Source organism: Pelophylax lessonae (assembly GCF_965119305.1).
Source record: "Pelophylax lessonae genome assembly, chromosome: 3".
Lineage (NCBI taxonomy): Eukaryota > Metazoa > Chordata > Amphibia > Anura > Ranidae > Pelophylax > Pelophylax lessonae.
In genome coordinates, this window is record NC_138770.1 from 331,240,336 (window position 1) to 331,263,471 (window position 23,136).

At 42.0% G+C, this 23,136-nt stretch overlaps 1 protein-coding gene across 1 annotated transcript in view; it reads left to right on the forward strand.

Annotated features, from left to right (window-relative positions):
- Positions 1-3,681: 3,681 nt before the first annotated feature.
- Positions 3,682-23,136, forward strand: part of TINAG (tubulointerstitial nephritis antigen) — a gene marked incomplete at its 3' end in the record, with an annotated part of 264,210 nt that continues 244,755 nt past the window's right edge. Inside the window, exon 1 of the mRNA XM_082250233.1 lies at positions 3,682-4,165. Within this exon, the coding sequence (XP_082106359.1) occupies positions 3,778-4,165 (388 nt within the window). The 5' untranslated portion in view covers positions 3,682-3,777. The remainder of the gene's footprint in view (positions 4,166-23,136) is intronic.

Sequence of the window (23,136 nt, forward strand, 5' to 3'; positions counted from 1 at the left end):
TAGAGCTATTTTGTTTGATAATGGTAGCAATAAGGTAGTTTACCGTTTGACGCTTGGATATCTGAAATCCTTCTACCAGACGTGAAAGCCTTAGGAAATACTGCTTTAGTGTCATGGAAAATATTGAGGAAGTCTTGCTCAGGAGAATGGAGGAGTGGAACAACCTTCCCAACACTAGTTGCATTGCAAGTTCTAAGGGGAAAGAATTAACTGTGCAGGCCTTTCGGAATTGGTTTACCAAGATGTGCGACAATCACTGGATCTCAGGAAGTGAGGACCTGACCACCACTTAATCCCTTATCTCGGCTTAGTTGCAGACATCTTAATCTTTACAGTTGGGAGCAGAGGATTCCATCCTTAAATTCTGTGAGGTTTCCCATGTTCTAGTATACCTGAAGTTTTTAGCAGGTGCCCTGGCTTCTACAGAGTTTTGAATACTCCTCTGCCCAAATTTGCAATAATTCCTGCAAAAACACCTACTGGGCAAGTGAAAGAAATTTCTTCTATAGCTCTTTTCAGTCCCTGTCACCAACTCTTTGTTCTGGGCCTAGGTGACTAGCCTAAGGGATTAGTCCCTAATCTAGACATCACTGATTCTACCTTGAATAGCAGTCGATTCACTTTAGAAAGAGGCATATGCAGTCAGTGGGTTAAGCCATAGGGCTTGACTAACCACACATAATACTAGAGGAATAGCATACTGCATCGCTGGTCACTTTAATTTCATTAAGGGATCACACACTATAGAGACTTATTACTGGTCCAATTTGCCTTCAACTCTTCTGCTGAGAACAGTATAGCCTTGGCTACTGAAGTAAAGATAAAGATTCCTTGACCAACTGCCTCTGAAGTAAAGCTGGGCTTTACAGAAAGGATCTTGCATGCCCTGGTAGTATGCCGACACATCTGGCCAATCTGAGGAAAGCTCCTTGGCCTACTGCTTTTGAGGCAGAGGTACATTTTAAACAAACTTAAATTAGCTTAGTACCTGAGCGTTAGGGACTAGAGAGCCACCCAGTCAGTTTGAACAGCGTCAAAACATCTGCCTTTTTGTTTACTGCTGCCTGATATGCAACTTGGCATAGCATCTTGGTGGGCATGTCAGCTAACCACACTCCCAATACTGTCCAGGATGGTCCTTATTGTGATTTCCTTTAGCCTGCCCCTCCTGGCAGCACCTTGAATGTATAGAAGTTTTCTTCAAAGCCAGAGAGGACTTGTCACTGTTGAAGGAACAAGTTGCCATTTTTCCTTTGGGGAGTGGTGTTGGTATTAGGGGCTGGAGAAATTTACTATCCATACTGCCCACACACTTTTTTTTTTATTTAGGATAGTATACTTACCTGGCCCTCACTTTAATGATCATGGCTGGTCTCTAGGTAAGCTCATACCTCAAGGATATGAGCTGCAGGTTTGTGGTCATAATAAATGCCTGGAAGTACTGGCTAGGACATTAGCATTAATACACTCTCAGTGGCCATCCACACATCCATCGGCAGACTTTGAAGCAGCAAATGGACCTAAATGCTATTATGAGCTAGGATTAACCCCTCAGAAAAAGTAATTACCAATAGATGTGTAATAGACAAATTACTTAAGGCAATGTAAACTTAAGCAGAGCACTGAACTTCACTCCACCATTTAGACATAACAGGTTAATGCATGGCAAGCATTAAACACATAGCAGCCCTTAACGTATAGCAGCCACCAACGTTTAGCAGCCAAAACCAGGCATTAAGCACATAGCAGCCATACAATGCATAGCAGTCATTAATACTGAAGCATTACTATATAAGCAGCACAAGGAAGGGTTAATAGACCTCAGAAAAAAAGGCCTGGCAGGATAACCTACACTAGGCCACTGGTCTGCAAAGGTTAACAACTTCTGGACCGGAAGGATTTGCCCCCTTAATGACCAGGCCCTATTTTGCGATTCGGCACTGCATTACTTTAACGGACAATTGCGCGGTCGTGCAACAATATACCCTAATGAAACTTACGTCCTTTTTTCCCACAAATAGTGCTTTCTTTTGGGGGGTATTTGATCACCTGTGTGATTTTTATTTTTTGCACTATAAACAAAAAAAGAGCGACAATGGGGGTGCCATCTGTGTTGGAAAATGTAATAGGGATTTGGGGAGGAGGGAAAATGTGCTAGAAAGAGGAATGGGGGGGGGGTTGAACCAGGATAGGGGATGTTTGGGCTAGGAGGGGTGGGGGATTAGTATTGGGGGGGGTTGGGTAGGGAGGAAGAATTTGTGCTGGGAATGGTAATTTAGAGGGGATAGAGAAGAGTTTCTGGGAATTTGTCCTAGGAGGGGGGGTTGAAGAAAGAAGATTTGTGCTGGGAGGGGAGATGGGGGGATTTTGTGCTAGGAGTGGGTGGGGGAATTTGGGCTAACAGGAGGGATTGGGGGGGATTTGGGGGAGAGGTTTTGTGCTAGGATAGAAAGTTTGAGAAGTAAGGGGATGTGTGCTATGAGGGGGATTAAGATTGAATTTGAGTTGGAGGTGGGATTGGGGGTGGGTACAAATATTTGTGCTGGGAGGGGAGATTGGAACTGGGAGTTGGTGGAATATGTGCATTATTGTTTGGGGAGAACTTCGGCTTGAAGATGGAATTTGTTTTTTTATATATGATAAAATGTTTGTGTCCACTAATAATGATTTTCATGTATTTTGTGCAAAAATATTGTTTTGACATTTTCGCATTGGGGGGAGGGGCAGGGTGGTGGTGGGTTTGCGGCCCCTTGGGGGGGGGGGGGTGTCAGGTAGGCTATATAGGGCCCCGTGATTCCTAACAGTGGTCCTGAAGGTAATACATAAGCTGTGGCAGCATGTTTGCTGCTTGCTACCAACTGCTTCTTTATCATCCACAATTATTCCTAGTCGATGAGTGAATAAGTTGTATCCAGCCTTATGTGTCCTCCAGTTTCCCTTATATGGCTGATTGTAAATCTTCTTCTCAAAAAAATCTTAATAAAGAACTTAAAAGTAGAAAAAATGGTCCCTGTCTAATTTTTCTTTTGTTTTCGCGTGTTAGCTGTCCATTAAAAATTAATGGGTTTCCTGAATGCAACACACGTCAAAGCATAATAGACATGTTAAAGTGCATTCAGTAATGCATGAGACAGGTGAAAAAAAATTAAAATCATAACAGCTCATACTAGTTCACACCACTAAATACTTTTATGCACATTAGTCCTACCAGAGTGCCTGATCATCAGTCAAACAAATAAACCAGCAATTATAAATTCACACTGATAAATTTGTTTGGGAACAGAAATTTCGATATGACCATTTATTACACTTAATTGTAAACTTCTCTATTAGAATTTATAAAACCCAAATTCAATCATGAACACATCCTACATTTAACTATGCAGCACTTATTAAAGTACTGTACTTTCTTGTGGTAGAGGCTTGACACTAATAATAAAGATGAATGTATTAGACATTATTGTCAGGCTACCTTTCTGCTTAGTGTAAATCCAAAGATTATAAACTTCTATTATCAACAATTAGTAACTATGCACAAAAATGTATTTGCATTGAGAATGTGTGGGTCAAAGTCTGCTTGACAGAAGTTATTGTGCCATATAAGTCTCCTGCACATTTTAATAGCTTTTGCACATTTTGAAGCTGATGACTTGATAACACAAGTTAATTGTTAATCAAGATCACCCAGCAAAGTTCACTTAATTCAGTATGATTCTATACTGTGTTCATTTAACTTCCACTTTACAGTGAAAACACCTATTTTTTTTTTTGCTGAAAATGGGTTCTCTGCATCCAACACTGTGGTGCTTACTACTAACAAGTGTTTTTTTTCTAAACACCTTTGTTTGTGGGAGACGTCTATTCGTAAAGTTGTATTCTTCAGAGGATATCAGCTTTTTTAAGAGCACCAGAGCCAAAAGATCGCTGGACATTGAAAATTATTGTAGCCTAAATGGCTGTTGTGACAGCAGAAATGATGACTGCAATGCATATTACACCAGTAAAAATACAACGTGTTATTGTGATACATTTTGTGACCAGGAGGCACAGGGACACATAGATTGCTGCCCAGACTACTGGAAAATTTGCGCTGGACAAAATCTAGAGAAGGCTACGACAACAAAGGCTCCATTTACTGTGACCTTCAACTTCAATGATAAAACTGGTAAGGAAATAAGGTGATTTTAGTGACACTCTAATAGTGAATGTTGTCTGCAAAATTAACTTTCAATTGGGTAGCATCGTTTACCTTTAAGTTCAGGAATGAAGATGCACTAAATTGGATTAAAATCTGTTAAGGTCAAAGACTGTTATTTCAGAAAGAAAGCAGACAGATGAAAACTCAAGGCACCGAAGCAGAACATGCCATTTCAATCACACATGAGATGCCAAGGAATGAATGTTTAGAATTGTCAATGTCATTCTGTAGATCATTTTCTAATGCAGTGGTTATACCGAATGCATGAATAAATCCAACCAGTAGACTTTCTCTGTATAGACTAAAAATATATGTTGTATTTTATTGTGCATTTCATCTGACTTGCATTTTCCTCATAACATGCTTTTACATTTCAAGTGGGATATTTTAAATTTATTCACTTTTAAGTAGAGACAGATTTGGTCCCCACATTCACTTTGACTATACCATAATGATTGCAGAATCTGGTACACACAATGCAAGTCATTCATAACACTTGTCTGTGAAATAAAATTTGCTATAGATTGTGAAATGATACCACAGAGGGGTAAAATAACCTCCAACAACTAGTTTAGGCATTATGCAGTAAGAAAACACCCTTGTTAAAGCTGGATTTTAGAAATTGGAATTAGAAAAGTGAGGGCACACTATGAGTTAAAATGATTGTATACAATCACCTTGTAAAACTACCCATTCAGTTTAAAATAGAAATTAAAGTTAAAACATTTTTGTATAGATAGAAAAAACATTATAAATACATTTGTTATCTTTTTTATAAGTGATTACATTCCCTCTGTCCTCAGCTGCATAAGAGCTGGGGGTAGGAGAAGCAGCACCACACTGAGCTTCCCAGTGAATGGCTGGGCAACGGGGGCATGTCAGGACAAGTCTTATTATTGGAGGAGAGAAGGCCGAGTTCCCAGCATAGCTAGAGAATTGACCATGATGTGCTTTCCTGCTTAGTGTAGTTAGTGTTTAATAGGAAAGCAGAGGGACTGGCAGGAACACCAGGGATTTCACATAAAGGAAGCAATACAAAGAGAACAGGATACTTTGGCATACAAGTACATAGCACAGCAGGCACATATCAGGAATATGACGTTTAGGGGTAACAAACGCTTTAAGTCAAACAAGATGCATGATATTTCATGGGCTTATCTCAATTATTTACATCTGACAAGTTGATGGCTGTGCGGAGGATACACTTTGGGCTGTGAGAGCAGAGAAGCACACAGAGCAGCTATATCCCCTCTTCCCCTCTGCTGTCCTTTCACAGAAGCCTTTGTATTTTGTGAATGTGTTTACATATTACAAAGCATTCTATGATTGGAAAGGAGGAGGGGAGGAGTGGACATAGCAGCTGCATGAACTGTACTGTTGAGGTTCCCGGGACTAGACGGTCCAGCATCAGGCTCCCAGAGCTACAGCGAAAGCTGCCTTCCACAAGTTCTCTAAAATTGTCAGAAGTAAATAGTAGAGATACGCTCAGGAGATGTTGTGCACCTCGTTGGACTTAACACATAGTATGCCTTCACTTTTTACAAAGGAGCTGAATTCCTGGTTAGTGATGTCGCGAACCTAAAATTCGCCGTTCGCGAACGGCGAACGCGAACATCGGCAAATGTTCGCGAACCGGCGAACCGGGCGAACCGCCATAGACTTCAATAGGCAGGCGAATTTTAAAACACACAGGGACTCTTTCTGGCCACAATAGTGATGGAAAAGTTGTTTCAAGGGGACTAACACCTGGACTGTGGCATGCCGGAGAGGGATCACGCAAAAAAAAGTTCTTAAAAATTATAATTTTTTGATAGAGAGCCAATTATTGGAAAAATTAAAAAAAAAAAAAAAAAAATTTCTTTGGATTTAGCATCTGGGGGGTCTAAAAAGTGTACCTGTGAAGTTTCAGCTCTGTAGCATGTCCAGAACCCCTAAAAAACAGCATTTGTCTTATATTTTCAGGAATATGGCTTCTCTGCGGCTGGCTTTTTCTCTTGCAGGCATTTATCGGGCATTTTTTTAGGCAGGCATGTCATTTTTTGTATTTAGTGTCTGGGGGGTCTAAAAAGTGTACCTGTCAATTTTCAGCTCTGTAGCATGTCCAGAACCCCTAAAAAACAGCATTTTTCTTATATTTTCAGTAATACGGCTTCTCTGCGGCTGGCTTTTTCTCTTGCAGGCATTTATCGGGCATTTTTTTAGGCAGGCATGTCATTTTTTGTATTTAGTGTCTGGGGGGTCTAAAAAGTGTACCTGTCAAGTTTCAGCTCTGTAGCATGTCCAGAACCCCTAAAAAACAGCATTTTTCTTATATTTTCAGGAATATGGCTTCTCTGCGGCTGGCTTTTTCTCTTGCAGGCATTTAGCGGGCATTTTTTTAGGCAGGCATGTCATTTTTTGTATTTAGTGTCTGGGGGGTCTAAAAAGTGTACCTGTCAAGTTTCAGCTCTGGCAAGCTGAAATATGATATGCCAAGGCAAACATGCCTATCAGTTGAGCTATGACACAGACAACACTGCACACATGGGGAAATATGTAAAACAAAAAACAGGAAAAGGAAATTAGGTGACGGTCACAAAACATGATATTGTGATTGGCCAAATAAAAAGTCGCCTCGCGATGAGGTCGCGCCAAAGTCGCGCTAAGTCGCGCCAAAGTCGCACTGGAAGCGACGCTACTTTAGTGGTAGCGGCAGTGTAAACCAGCACTAAAACATCCAGTGTGTGAATACGATCAGGTATGATGTTTTATCGGTCAAGTAGTGTAAGGGTTACGCCTGTCGCCCGCTTCACAGTGACAGACCAAACTCTGACAGACCAAACTCCCCGTTTAACAGTCAGTCAGTCCATTTGCACAACCGCAAACTCCCAATTTGCACAAGGTTGGATACCAAGCTAGCCATGTCCCGTTCCTTGTCCTCACTGACATCATTGAAGGTCTCTTCCTCCACCCAGCCACATACAACACCAAGGGTCCCTGAAAGGTGAGAACAAGCCCCCTGGGACGCCTGCTGTGGCTGGTATTCCACCTCCTCAAAGCCACCTTCCTCCTCTGACTTCTCTTCTTCAGACTCCTCTCTCTGCGTTGCCACAGGTCCAGCAATTGACAACGACAAGGCTGCTTCTGGTGGTGATGAGGACCACAACTCTTCCTCTTCATGCTCATCTACAGCCTGATCCAGTACTCTTCGCAGGGCACGCTCCAGAAAAAACGCATATGGGATGAGGTCGATGATGTTGCCTTGGGTTCGACTGACCACCAGGGTTGTCATCTCCGCAAAAGGACGCATGAGCCTACAGCCATTGTTCATGAGCATTCAGTAACGCGGCCAAAAAATACCCAGCTCCGCAGAAAGAATGAAAGAAAATGAATGTTTTTTTTTATGAAAAATTATCCTGCGGATCGCTTTTGGTCTGTACACAATGAAGCAACGACCTTATCATCTGGGGTGTGCCAACACAATCCTAGAGGTGATCGCTTCATTGTGATACGCAAGCCCCTTCACCACGACAAGGTAACGATCACGAAGGGGAATTGACACATGTATGTGCCTTTTTTTTTGTTTTTTGTTTTTTTGCAGCCACAGTGTAGCACCAGAGGCCAGAAAAATTAGGCATGTACACATGCATGAAAAAGTAGGTATTGTTGCAGCCGCTGCTGTAGCAGCGGCCTGAAAAATTGAGGTTTTAAGGCAGAAAGTGCACTAAAACATTGCGGCTTGAACCGTAGTTGGTGGCGGAGACGTCACGTAAGTCATCCGGCATGCAGAGAATGATTATATACAGCAGCGTGTGGACCATTTTTAGGCCAAGGCATCTCAGTCATCACCAGGCCTTTTTTAGTCAAATGCATCCCCCACTGTCAGTCCCTTCGGGATCCATGCCTCATTCATCTTAATAAACGTGAGGTAATCAAGACTTTTTTGACCTAGGCGACTTCTCTTCTCAGTGACAATACCTCCTGCTGCGCTGAAGGTCCTTTCTGACAGCACACTTGAAGCGGGGCAGGCCAGAAGTTCAATGGCAAATTGGGATAGCTCAGGCCACAGGTCAAGCCTGCACACCCAGTAGTCAAGGGGTTCATCGCTCCTCAGAGTGTCGATATCTGCAGTTAAGGCAAGGTAGTCTGCTACCTGTCGGTCGAGTCGTTCTCTGAGGGTGGACCCCGAAGGGCTGTGGCGATGCATAGGACTAAAAAAGCTCCGCATGTCCTCCATCAACAAGACGTCTGTAAAGCGTCCTGTCCTTGCCGGCGTGGTTGTGGTGGTAGGAGGAGGATTACTTTCACCTCTTCCCCTGTTGGATTCCCGTTGTGCTGTGACATCACCCTTATACGCTGTGTAAAGCATAGTTTTTAACTTATTTTGTAGCTGCTGCATCCTTTGCGACTGCCGGTAATTGGGTAACATATCACAGACTTTCTGCTTATACCGGGGGTCTAGTAGCGTGGCCACCCAGTACAGGTCGTTCTCCTTCAGCCTTTTTATACGAGGGTCTCTCAACAGGCATGACAGCATGAAAGACCCCATTTGCACAAGGTTGGATGCCGAGCTACTCATGTCCAATTCCTCGTCCTCACTGATGTCATTGAAGGTGTGTTCTTCCCCCCAGCCACGTACAACACCACGGGTACCAGATAGGTGACAACGAGCACCCTGGGATGCCTGCTGTGGTTGGTGTTCCTCCTCCTCAAAGCCACATTCCTCCTCTGACTCCTCTTCCTCACACTCCTCTTCCAGTGTTGCCGCAGGTCCAGCAATCGATGGTAAGGCTGTTTCTGGTGGTGGTGATGGTGACCACAACTCTTCCTCTTCCTCTTCACGCTCATCTACGGCCTGATCCAGCACTCTTCGCAGGGCACGCTCCAGGAAAAAAACATATGGGATGATGTCGCTGATGGTGCCTTCAGTGCGACTCACTAGGTTTTTCACCTCCTCAAAAGGACGCATGAGCCTACAGGCATTGCGCATGAGCGTCCAGTAGCGTGGCAAAAAAATACCCAGCTCCGCAGAGGCTGTCCTAGCACCCCGGTCATACAAATACTCGTTGACCGCTTTTTCTTGTTGGAGCAGGCGGTCGAACATTAGCAGTGTTGAATTCCAACGTGTCGGGCTGTCGCAAATTAAGCGCCTCACTGGCATGTTGTTTCGCCGCTGAATATCTGCAAAGTGCGCCATGGCCTTGTAGGAACGCCTGAAATGGCCACACACCTTCCTGGCCTGCTTGAGGACGTCCTGTAAGCCTGGGTACTTCTGCACAAAACGTTGCACAATCAGATTCAACACATGTGCCATGCACGGCACATGTGTCAACTTGCCCAAATTCAATGCCGCCAACAAATTGCTCCCGTTGTCACACACCACTTTGCCGATCTCCAGTTGGTGCGGGGTCAGCCACTGATCCACCTGTGCATTCAGGGCGGACAGTAGTGCTGGTCCGGTGTGACTCTCTGCTTTCAGGCAAGTCAACCCCAAGACAGCGTGACACTGTCGTATCCGGCATGTGGAATAGCCCCTGGGGAGCTGGGGGGGTGCAGTTGGTGTGGAGCAAGACGCAACAGCAGAAGAGGACTCAGCCGAGGAGGTTAGCAAAGAGGATGGAGTAGGAGGAGTAGAGGAGGTGGCAGCAGGCCTGCCTGCAAGTCGTGGCGGTGTCACCAACTCCTCTGCAGCAGAGCCACGCATTCCATGCTTGGCAGTCGCCAGCAGGTTTACCCAATGCGCAGTGTACGTTATATACCTGCCCTGACCGTGCTTTGCAGACCAGCTATCAGTGGTCAGATGGACCCTTGCCCCAACACTGTGTGCCAGACGTGACATGATTTCCTTTTCCACAATAGAGTACAGGTTGGGGATTGCCTTTTGTGAAAAATAATTTCGGCCGGGTACCTTCCACTGCGGTGTCCCAATAGCGACAAATTTTTTGAAGGCCTCAGACTCCACCAGCTTGTATGGTAAAAGCTGGCGGGCTAAGAGTTCCGACAAGCCAGCTGTCAGACGCCGGGCAAGGGGGTGACTCTGCGAGATTGGCTTTTTACGCTCAAACATTTCCTTGACAGACACCTGACTGTGGGCAGGTGACGAGCAAGAACTGCTGAAGGTGAGAGGCGGAGGGGCGGGTTGTTGATAGGGGGCATGGAGGACAGCAGTGGTTGACGTGGCTGAAGATGCTGGACCAGGAGGAGGATGGTGGCTTTCAGTTTGTGTGCTGCTTTTACTCATGTGTTGATCCCATAGGCGTTTGTGATGTGAGATCATGTGCCTTCGCAAAGCAGTTGTACCTAGGTGGGTGTTGGACTTCCCACGACTCAGTTTCTTTTGGCACAGGTTACAAATGGCATCGCTGATATCAGAGGCAGACACACAAAAAAAATGCCACACTGCTGAGCTTTGCAAGGACGGCATTCTGGTGGTGGCAACAGCTTGCGTTGATTGGCGTGCTGTCTGGCTGACCCCGGGTGCCGAATCTACATGCTGTCTGACTGCGCCACTAGCTCCTTGCGATGACCTCCTCCCCCTGCTTCCAACTCGTCTCCTCCTCCTCTCTGTCTCCCCATCTGAACTTTCCCCCTCTTCTTCTGCTCTTCGAGCAGGCACCCAGGTGACATCCACAGACACATCGTCATCATCAGCCGCTTCACTTGACAACTCAGCAAAGGCAGCAGCAGCAGGTACAACATCATCATCATCACAATGTACGTCCATGTGTATAATGCTGCCTGACTGAGACATATCCCCGTTATCTACATCCTCTGGCACTAATAGTTGCGCATCACTTATTTCTTCAAACTGATGTGAAAATAACTCCTCTGACGGATCAAGTGAAGCGGCTGTGGTGCTAGTGTTGGTGGTGGTGCCGGCGGGCTGGCGAGTGGTAAATTGAGAGGTGCCCGAAGCTGAGCTGGAGGAGGATGGTGCATTAGGGTTCCGAGCGGAAGCTGTAGACGATTGGGTGTCTTGTGTAAGCCAGTCAACTATGGCCTCAGAATTTTTTGAGTTCAGGGTCTGTGGTGGCCTCTGAACACTGGGCATTATTCTAGGGCCTAAGGAAATCACAGCACCACGACCACGACGGCCCTTGCGGGGTGGCCTGCCTCTGCCTGTCATTTTCTTTTTTAATGTGTTGTGTACTATGAGTGCAAGGTGCTGTGCCACCCTATAGGAGTGTTGGGCAGTGGGTACAGTACACTCTGTGGACCTGACAGTCACTGGCACTCAGGCAACTGCAATTAAAAAATATATATATTTTTTTTACTTGGCAAGCTGCTGTGCCACCTTATATATCAGTGGTGGGTGGGCAGTGGCACAGTACACTCTCTGTGGACCTGACAGCAGTCACTGGCACCCAGGCAACTGCAATTTTAAAAAATATATATTTTATTTTACTTTGCAAGCTGCTGTGCCACCTTATATATCAGTGGTGGGTGGGCAGTGGCACAGTACACTCTCTGTGGACCTGACAGCAGTCACTGGCACCCAGGCAACTGCAATTTTAAAAAATATATTTTATTTTACTTTGCAAGCTGCTGTGCCACCTTATATATCAGTGGTGGGTGGGCAGTGGCACAGTACACTCTCTGTGGACCTGACAGCAGTCACTGGCACCCAGGCAACTGCAATTTTAAAAAATATATATTTTATTTTACTTTGCAAGCTGCTGTGCCACCTTATATATCAGTGGTGGGTGGGCAGTGGCACAGTACACTCTCTGTGGACCTGACAGCAGTCACTGGCACCCAGGCAACTGCAATTTTAAAAAAATATATTTTATTTTACTTTGCAAGCTGCTGTGCCACCTTATATATCAGTGGTGGGTGGGCAGTGGCACAGTACACTCTCTGTGGACCTGACAGCAGTCACTGGCACCCAGGCAACTGCAATTAAAAAATATATATATTTTTTTTTACTTTGCAAGCTGCTGTGCCACCTTATATATCAGTGGTGGGTGGGCACACAGTGGCACTGCAGTGGGCACAGTACACTCTGTGGACCTGACAGTAACTGGCAGCCCAGGCAACTGCAATAATAAAAAATATTTTTTTTTTTCAATTTATTGCAACAAGATGCTGTGCCACCGTATATATATCAGTGGTGGGCAGTGCACTGCAGTGGGTACAGTGCACTCTGTGGACCTGACACAGCACTCACTGCAATTATGACAGAGGAAAAAAAAAATATTTTTTAAAATGCCAGGTACTGTGCCTGTGCCACCCGAAATGAGTGTGGTGTGCACACAGTACAGTCTGTGGTAGGTCTGTGGCCTCTCACACACAGCGGGCAGGCAACTGCAGTGTACAATAGATATATATAGATATATATATAAAGAAAAAAATCTATTACCTTACCAGCCCTTAAAAGGGCTTTTGGGGACACTATATATATATATATATATGTATATATATAAATAAAAGAAATCCTCAATTACCAGCCCTTAAAAGGGCTTTTGGGGACACTAGATAGATATAGATATATATATATATGAAGAAACAACTCAATTACCAGCCCTTAAAAGGGCTTTTGGGGACGCTAGGTATATATATATATATATATATATATAAAAAAAAAAAAACACAAATACCAGCCCTTAGAAGGGCTTTTTGGGGTGCTGATATTACAGCAGTAGTGGACCAAGAACACTGCAAGACCAGGAACACTGACTAACTGTCCCTAGCTTAACAGCAGCAGCAGCAGCAGCAGCAGCAGCTCTCTCCCTACTCTCACTACACACACTGCTTCAGAATGATCTAAGATGGATGCTGCCCTTGCTTATTTATAGGAGGTGGGAGGGTGTGGGAGGGAGGTATGCTGATTGGCTGGAAATGTGTCTGCTGACTGTAAAGTTCAGGGTCAAAGTTTGCCTCAATGATGTCTTATGGGGGGCGGACCGAACATCGCATATGTTCGCCGGCAGCGGCGAACGCGAACATGCTAAGTTCGCCGGGAACTGTTCGCCGGCGAACAGTTCTATACATCTCTATTCCTGGTGTTCAGCTTTAACACCCTAAAGAGAATGTAAAGTGTTTTTGTAAATGCATATTTTTTTTTTTTTTCCTTTGGGACTAGAAACAAACTGTACAATTTTTCATATTTACTTATGATAACAAGTTTAGCAGGCTAACCTTAAAATGCACCGGTGCCCAGACTATAGGCATGAAAGTACTTGCATAGTTTAAATAGGCAGTGATATAGCTTTTAAACACATTAGCACTGACCTCTGTATCTGTATTTGCTTCTACTTTGAAGGAAATTATCCTCAAACATCATAACAGAGTCTCTGAAGTTGGGTTTAAACTGATTTGCTAACAGTATACAGTACCTTTTGTTGCTTACATTAGAGGGCAGGGAGGCTGTGAATTTTCTGATACCGTATAAAATAAGGTCAGAAAAGCTGTGCTTGCTTGTTTACTAATTAACAATTAATTGCATAATATGCAATACTTTAATATCCACATCAATGTATATCTTGGCACAGTTTTGCTTGAAATGGTTTGATGTAAAAAAGATTGTTGTAGCTGAAGCTCAGATTACACATGCAGCGGAATGATAGGCTCATTACTCTCATGACTCATGGCTCTTATGTCCTTGTGTTTCATTGTTCTATATAGCAAAGTGTAGAGTTAAATTTAGAAAGACACAGTTTGAAAAGAATCAGTTACTGCCATAATGCTCTGTAAATCCAGAGTCAACTGTTTTTTTTTTTTTTTTTTTTTTAACAATAATGTACAACAGATTGAATGTCATCAGCTTCAACACAAGATACAAATGAAATAAAAATAAAATATGATGCAACCTATTATAGGTTCCTTGTAAAGGGAACATATACTGCAAGGCATGCCATTGTTGACTTATTTCTGAAAATGCTAGCTGCCTGGTTTTCTCTAACTTTAATGATCTTTAACAAACCAGCTTTCTCAGAGTAAATTCAAAGCTTCTAATCTGCGTACATGTTCCAGATCAGCAATTTAGAAAGTATTGAAATCTCCAAATCACCATGACAACCAGGCACCTATAATTTTCAGAATGAATGGTCAGCAGTGGAAGTCTCTATATGCGTTAATTTCAGGTTTAATTTATTACAATTTACAGCAGCATTCTGTGAAAGCATTATATGAGAAGACCTTTAGGGTCTGATGTATCAGAGTGTCAGTACTAAGGACAGCAGTTTTATATATATTTTTTTTAATGTTCCCATTCATTTTGTTCATTTGGATTATTCTTTTTTGTTAAAGAGGCGGGGAATATATATATATATTTTTTTTAAATGTTCCTATTCATTTTGATTATTCTTTTTTGTTAAAGAGGCGGGGAATATATATTATATATATATATATTTTTCCCCCACGCCTCTTTAACAAAAAAGAATAATCAAAATGATAAAAATGAATAGGAACATTTAAAAAATATATATATACCGTATTTTCCGGCGTATAAGACGACTGGGCGTATAAGACGACCCCCCTAATTTTCATCTACCGGTAATACTTATACTTAGGTTACCTTGGAGATATTATATTCGGCGTATAAGACGACCCCCCATTTTTGGGGGATTTCTTTGAGGTTCAAAAGTAGTCTTATACGCCAGAAAATACAGTATATTATTTTTTAAATGGTCCTATTCATTTTGTTCATTTTAATTATTCTTTTTTGTTAAAGAGGCAGGGAGCCGGGATCCCCAAGATCCTCCCAAACTATTTTATTCAGCTTTTTGTGTAGAGATTTTTATCATAACCTTCACACAGAGTGAGCAGCTATGATGTCCTTAATCAATTTGATCACATAACAGAACAGGGAATATGGACACCTAATTGAGTCATTTTTAGTCATTATAGTCTAGCTATTCAAAAAAACATTAACAAAAATATTAGCTCATCTTCAGGCACAAAAACCATGGCATAATCAGAGAAAATATGTTAAAACCAAAAAGTGTTATGTGCACACCACTAAAAATGTTTGGCACAAATGTTCAACAGGGTCTCCAGATCTGTGCCAAAGAATGAATTGGTCTTTTCTATATCACCCTCCTAAAATTACCCAATCATTTGGCAGGAAGAAAGTGGAGCATCTGAATAGCCATCCACATCTCCCAACTTGAAATGCTGACCCAGAAGTGTCATTAGCATTGAAGTCCTTTTTTATTTAGCAGGGGTAAAAGAAAAAAAAATACTTTATTTGGAAAAAGGTTTCCAATCTGCCACTTTGTAAATGGAGGTATTTCCACCAGAGCATGTGTTCCAACTACCCGCTGGAAAACTTGCCCTCACCTCTTGTTTTGGTGATAACTGTAAAATTGAGGATTTTACATCACTTTTCGTCTTGATAATTATGGTCACTACGACTATCAGAGAGGGGAAATTTACCCAGCAGGGACATACACAACAATACCATTAAAAAAAAAACAGAAAATATGTATAAAGTAGTAATAAAGCATTGATATTTTCAGAACAGTAGAAATTAAATGCAGCTTAAAAATAAAGTTTGTCCACAACAAAGGAAATCTCATGTTTTGCATGTTGACATGCACAAAGAGAAAAAAAATGCAATATTTAACCACGTAAGCCCCGGAGGATTTGGCTGCTCAAAGACCAGGGCCCTTTTTTCAACTTTGCACTGTGTGACTTTAACTAACAATTGCGCGGTCATGCAATGCTGTACCTAAACGGAATTTACATCCTTTTTTCCCCACAAACAGAGCTTTATTTTGGTGGTATTTGATCACCTTTGTGATTTTTATTTTTTGCAATATTAATAAAAAAGAGCAAAGATTTTGAGAAAAAATTACATTTTCAACTTTGTCTTTTAAAAAATATCCAATATACTCAATTTATGCCATTTATTTTGGCCAAAATGTATTTATCAACATGTCTTTGAAAAATCTCAATGAGCATATTTTTATTGGTTTGTGCAAACGTTATAGCGTCTACAAACTATGGTGTAAATACTGGAATTTACACAGCTTTAATTTCTGACTGCCTATCTCATTTAATGAAGTGCTAAAATGGCAGGGCAGTACAAAACGCCCCCAAATTACCACTTTTTGGAAAGTAGACATCCTAAGGAATGTCCTGAGAGGCACGTTGAGCTCATTGAATATTTAATTTTTTTGTCACAGGTGTTTGAAAAATGACAAAAAAAATATATATTTTTTTTTACACAAAGTTGTCACTGAAATTATATATTGCTCACACATGCCATGGGTATATGTGTAATTACTCCCCAAAATATATTCTACTGCTTCTCCTGAGTACAGGGATACCACATATGTGAGACTTTTTGGGAGCCTAGCTGTGTACGGGACCCCAAAATCCAATCCCCACCATCAGAATTTCATGCATTTTCTCATTACCTATAACGGTTTAGGAGGTCCTGAAATGTCAAGATACCACAACCCCCCCCCCCCAAATTACCCCATTTTAGAAAGTAGACACCCCAAGCTATTAGCTGAGAGGCATGGCGAGTCCATGGAATATTTTATATTTTGCCACAAGTTTTGGGAAAATTACAATTTTTTTATTATTTTTTTTAACACAAAGTTGTCACTAAAAGATACATTTCTCACACATGACATGGGTATATGTGGAATGACACCCCAAAATACATTCTGCTACTTCTCCTGAGTATGGAGATACCACATGTGTGAGACTTTTTGGGAGCCTAGCTGTGTACGGGACCCCGAAAATCAATCAACACTCTCAGGTTTTCTAATGGCGCAATTTGTGCATTTCACCTCCGCACTACCTGTCACAGTTTCGGAGGCCCTAAAATTCCAAGATAGCACAAAACCCCCCCAAATGACCCCAATTTGGAAAATAGATACCCAAATCTATTTGCTGAGAGGCATGGTGAGTCCATGGAATATTTTATATTTTGCCACAATATTATTTTTTTTTGTTTTTTTACACAAAGTTGTCACTAAATGATATATTGCTCATACATGCCATGGGTATATGTGAAATGACACCCCATAATACATTCTGCTGCTTCTCCTGAGTACAGGGATACCCCATGTGTGGGACTTTTTTGCAGTCTAGCCGAGTACAGGACCCCGAAAACCAATCCCTACTTTTAGGCTTTCCAAGGATGTAAATTGTTGATTTCACTCCTGACTACCTATTACAGTTTCGGAGGCCATGAAATGCCAAGACAGCACAACCCCCCCCCCCCCCAATTATCCCTTTTTGGAAAGTAGACAACCTAAGCTATTTGCATAGAGGCATGTTGAGTGTTTTGCATATCTCACTTTTTGTCACAAAGTTTTGGAATTTGAAAAAAGAGGAAAAAATGCATTTTCCTGTTTTTTCTTCATTTTCCAAAACAAATGAGAGCTTCAAAATACTCACCATGCCTCTCAGCAAATAGATTGGAGTGTCTACTTTGTAAAATGGGGTTATTTGGGGGGGGGGGGGTTGTGCCATCTTGGCATTTCATGGCCTTCAAAAGTGTGATAGGTAGTAAGGAGTGAAATCAACAATTTACGCCCTTAGAAAGCCTGAAGGTGGGGATTGGTTTTAGGGGTCCTGTACGCGGCTAGACTGCCAAAAAGTCTCACACATGGGGTATCCCTGTACTTAGGAGAAGCAGCAGAATGTATTTTGGGGGTGTCATTCCACATATACCCATGGCATGTGTGAGCAATATATAATTTACTGACAACTTTGTGTAAAAAAACAAACAAAAAAAAATATAATTTTCCTGAAACTTGTGGCAAAATATAAACTATTCCATGGACTCACCATGCCTCTCAGCAAATAGCTTGGAGTGTCTACTTTGCAAAATGGGGTCATTTGGGGGGGGGGGGGGGTTGTGTCATCTTGGCATTTCATGGCCTTCAAAAGTGTGATAGGTAGTAAGGAGTGAAATCAACAATTTACGCCCTTAGAAAGCCTGAAGGTGGGGATTGGTTTTCAGAGTCCTAGACTGCCAAAAAGTCTCACACATGTGGTATCCCTGTAGTAGCAGTAGAATGTATTTTGGGGTGTCATTTCACATATTCCCATGGCATGCGTGAGCAATATATCATTTAGTGACAACTTTGTGTAAAAAAAAAACAACAAATTGTCACATTCCCGAAACTTAGGGCAAAATATAAAATACTCCATGGACTCAATATGCCTCTCAGCCAATAGCTTTGGGTGTCTACTTTTCAAATAGGGGTAATTTGGGGGGTGTTTGAACTGTCCCGGCATTTTATGCTCAATCGTATCCACACATCACCCACTCTTCTAACCACTTGAAAACCAAGCCTTTTCTGTGACTTTTTGTTTACATGAAAAAATATATTTTTTTTTACTAGAAAATTACTTTGAACCCCCAAACATTATATATTTCTTCAAATATCTGCAAATTTTTTGTAACACAGTATTTGCGCACAGATTTTCCAAACGCAATTTCTGCAAAAAAAAATACATTTTTTTTTTAATTTAATGCACAAATACACTATATAATTCCAAATTAATTGGTAACATTTAAAAGATGATCTTATGCCGAGTACATAGATATCAAACATGACATGCTTTAAAAATTGTGCACGCCTGTGCAGCGGCAACAAACTACGTACATTTTTAAAAGCCTTTAAAAGTCTTTACAGGTTACCACTTTAGAGTTACAGAGGAGGTCTACTGAAAGAATTACTGCCTTCAACCTGGCGTTCGTGGCAATACCTCACATGCATGCTGCAATTGCGTTTTACATATGACACTAGACCAATGCTTGCTTGCGCCTTTCCGCGCAAGCACGGGGGGTCAGGGGGTGCTTGATTTTTTTTTTTTTTTATTTATTTTGCTTTTATGTTATTTTGACACCTTTCCTTTCATTTTTTTTTTTATCATTTTTATTGTTATCACAGTGAATTTAAATATCCCCTATGATAGCAATCTGTAGTGACAGGTACTCTTTTTAAAAAAAATTGGGGTCTTTTAGACTCTAGATCTCTCCTCTGACCTTAAAGCATCTGAACACACCAAAATTGGTGTGATAAGATGCTTTCCCAAATTCCCAATGGCGCTTTTTATTTCTGGCGAAACAGAATTCGTGAAATGCTCGTAGCTTCCGGTATCTTAGGCCATAGAGATGATTGGAGCCAATCTCATCTCCAATCTGCTCTATGGTTAGATAATTGAACCACCGGCTGCACTCTTGGGTTAACCGGTGGGACAGGAGAGCCAGAGAAAAACCACGGATGTTGGCGGAAGGCGGCGGGGGGGGGGTCCCCTCCCACTCCATGTAAAAGCAGTCTATCGGCCAATTATCTGCTAGGATTGCTTTTACATGTAAGCCGACCTCTGGCTGTAAAAAACCTAAATCTGCAGGCATCATCCTGGTATAACCACTCAAAGTCTAGCAATGTACCAGTACATTGCTGGTCCTTGTTTGGCATGTAGTGTAGTTTTTTTTTTTTCATGCAGCCTGTGGGCTGAACGGAAAAAAAAAGAGAACCTAACAGAAATCACCACGGGAATATTGTGCAGTATTACACACCATTAACTGCCCAACAACCAAACCCACTGATTTAATGGTGGGTATACATGACAATATTCCACGTAAAAAAATAAAAAAGAAGAACAACTGCACTATTGCAAATAAAGTAAACCAGCAGCAACTTCAAGTGTGACCAACACCCACAAGAAAATAGAAAATAAATAAGTCACGCTAAGCAATGTGATAAATGAACTAAAAATGAATGTCCATATGAGTCCATGTAAAAAGACCAGATGAAATAGAAGATATCCACAGAAATCCCTATGGTAATATGCTTACCAAAAGATCATAAGAGTAGTGCCAATAGAAGTAAACACTCCAAATGGAAATGGAGGCCTGATGGATTCTACCGAAGTTGAAAGGGAGACTCTAAGTAGACCATGGTGCATGGAAATTTCATGTAATAGAAAACATAAACGCCATAGCGTAAAACCAAACAAAAATTGTGAAAATAAAAATGCAATCACAATAGAGAATGTGAGACCATCACCACCAGTGTAAACTCCAAAGGTGTGACAAAAATAATATGTAGGTACTCCTTACCAGAGTAAATATAAATGAAGCAAATAGTGTAAGGAAACATAAATCAGTGATATCCTCCAATGATTTAGACGCTCCTTACCAACTTTAAATGGAATCACACGTACAGTATATCCACATTTATAAGTAGATAGTGTTGTGATCCAAATAAACCTCTGATAATCCCGGATGAGATAAAGAGTAGTGTTGAGCGAACACGGACTGTATTATTCGTGTTCGTACCGAATAATTGGATTTTTTTTACCCGAACACGGACCCGAAAACTTTACTGTATGTTCGGGTTTAAAATCCGTGTTCGGTCATTTTATTTCCTGTTTTGTATGTAATGGCGTGCTTTTAATGGCGGGCTTTCAACAGCCAATCAACAAGCGTTTAACTGGTGTGCCTTAAGCCTTCCCAGCCATGTCTACTAATGTATTAGTAGCTGTGATTGGCCATCTGAAGCATGTGACCATGTCTTTATAAGTTCGAGAGCCCCCAGCGCGCCGCATCATTCTGCTGTAGTTTAAGGACAGAGCACACATCATACGTGCTGGCTGCTGATTAGGGACAGACAGTGATTCTGTGAAAAATTGTGTCCGAAAAGAATGCAGGGACAGGTCGGAGTGCAGGCAGGGAAAGTTATTAGAGCATTTTAGGGCCAGGCTGGAGATTAGGCAGGGTCAGTCTTCTACATCGATTTTGCTGTGTGAGGGGTGGTGCAGTGAACGATCTTATTGAGCATATTAGGGACAGGCTGGAGATTAGGCAGGGACAGTATACATCGATTTTGCTGTGTGGGGGGTGATGCAGTGAACAATCTTTTTGCCCTCACTTGAGCCCACTGAGGAGGAGGAGGAGGGAGAAAAAAAAATCTATTTTTATCAGTCAGTTGTGTGCAGCGTTCATCTTAGATCTATTTTACTACAAGTTAAAAGGGATTTTTTTTTTCCCCCTTCATAGCCTTTTTGCTCCAGTGCTGACTGTGACATAAGACACTGCTGTGTTCACATGTGCTATTGAGTGATTTTCAGTTTTATACACTTTTTTCTATTCCACTATTCAATATACACCCTTTTGGATTAAAAAAAATTAAATTGTGGCATAGTCTGTACTAATCTATTTAAAAATTACAAACTTAAAGGGGAATTTTCTTTTTTTTTTCCCTTCATAGCCTGCTGCAGAGCTGACTGTGACATAAGACACTGCTGTGTTCACATGTGCTATTGAAAAATCACCAATTTTATATCATATTTTCTATTCCGCTATTAAATCTACACCCTTTGGGGTAAAAAGAATTAAATTGCGGCATAGTCTGTATTGGTACGTGTGAGATACACCTTTCCAATTTTTGGGGCGCATCTTCCACCGCCGAGGATTGCAGGGTGCTTCAGTTTGTCTCCTGCCTGTTCCGAACTCCTCCTACTCCTCATCCTGCCTTTAGGGTACAAAAAATAGTAATCGGGGCCTAGTCTGGGTCTGTACGTGTGAGATAGATACACCTTTTGATATCATATTTTCTATTCCGCTATTCAATCTACACCCTTGGGGTAAAAAGAATTAAATTGCGGCATAGTCTGTTTCGGTACGTGTGAGATACACCTTCCAAATTTTTGGGGCGCATCTTCCACCGCCGAGGATTGCAGGGTGCTTCAGTTTGCCTCCTGCCTGTTCCGAACTCCTCCTACTCCTCATCCTGCCTTTAGGGTACAAAAAATACTAATCGGGGCCTAGTCTGGGTCTGTACGTGTGAGATAGATACACCTTTTGATATCATATTTTCTATTCCGCTATTAAATCTACACCCTTGGGGTAAAAAGAATTAAATTGCGGCATAGTCTGTATCGGTACGTGTGACATACACCTTTCCAATTTTTTGGGCGCATCTTCCACCGCCGAGGATTGCAGGGTGTTTCAGTTTGCCTCCTGCCTGTTCCGAACTCCTCCTGCTCCTCATCATGCCTTTTAGGGTACAAAAAATAGTAATCGGGGCCTAGTCTGGGTCTGTACGTGTGAGATAGATACACCTTTTGATATCATATTTTCTATTCCGCTATTCAATCTACACCCTTTGGGGTAAAAAGAATTTAATTGCGGCATAGTCTGTTTCGGTACGTGTGAGATACACCTTCCAAATTTTTGGGGCGCATCTTCCACCGCCGAGGATTGCAAGGTGCTTCAGTTTGCCTCCTGCCTGTTCCGAACTCCTCCTGCTCCTCATCATGCCTTTTAGGGTACAAAAAATAGTAATCGGGGCCTAGTCTGGGTCTGTACGTGTGAGATAGATACACCTTTTGATATCATATTTTCTATTCCGCTATTCAATCTACACCCTTTGGGGTAAAAAGAATTTAATTGCGGCATAGTCTGTTTCGGTACGTGTGAGATACACCTTCCAAATTTTTGGGGCGCATCTTCCACCGCCGAGGATTGCAAGGTGCTTCAGTTTGCCTCCTGCCTGTTCCGAACTCCTCCTACTCCTCATCCTGCCTTTAGGGTACAAAAAATAGTAATCAGGGCCTAGTCTGGGTCTGTACGTGTGAGATAGATACACCTTTTGATATCATATTTTCTATTCCGCTATTCAATCTACACCCTTTGGGGTAAAAAGAATTAAATTGCGGCATAGTCTGTATCGGTACGTGTGAGATACACCTTTCCAATTTTTGGGGCGCATCTTCCACCACCGAGGATTGCAGGGTGCTTCAGTTTGCCTCCTGTTCCAAACTCCTCCTACTCCTCATCCTGCCTTTATTGTACAAAAAATAGTAATCGGGGCCTAGTCTGGGTTTGTACGTGTGAGATACACCGTTTTATAAAATTTTTTCTATTCCGCTATTCAATATACACCCTTTTGGAGTGTAAAAAATTAAATTACGGCATAGTCTGTATCGGTACGTGTGAGATACACCTTTTTAAATTTGTTTGGCGCATCTCCTTCCACCGC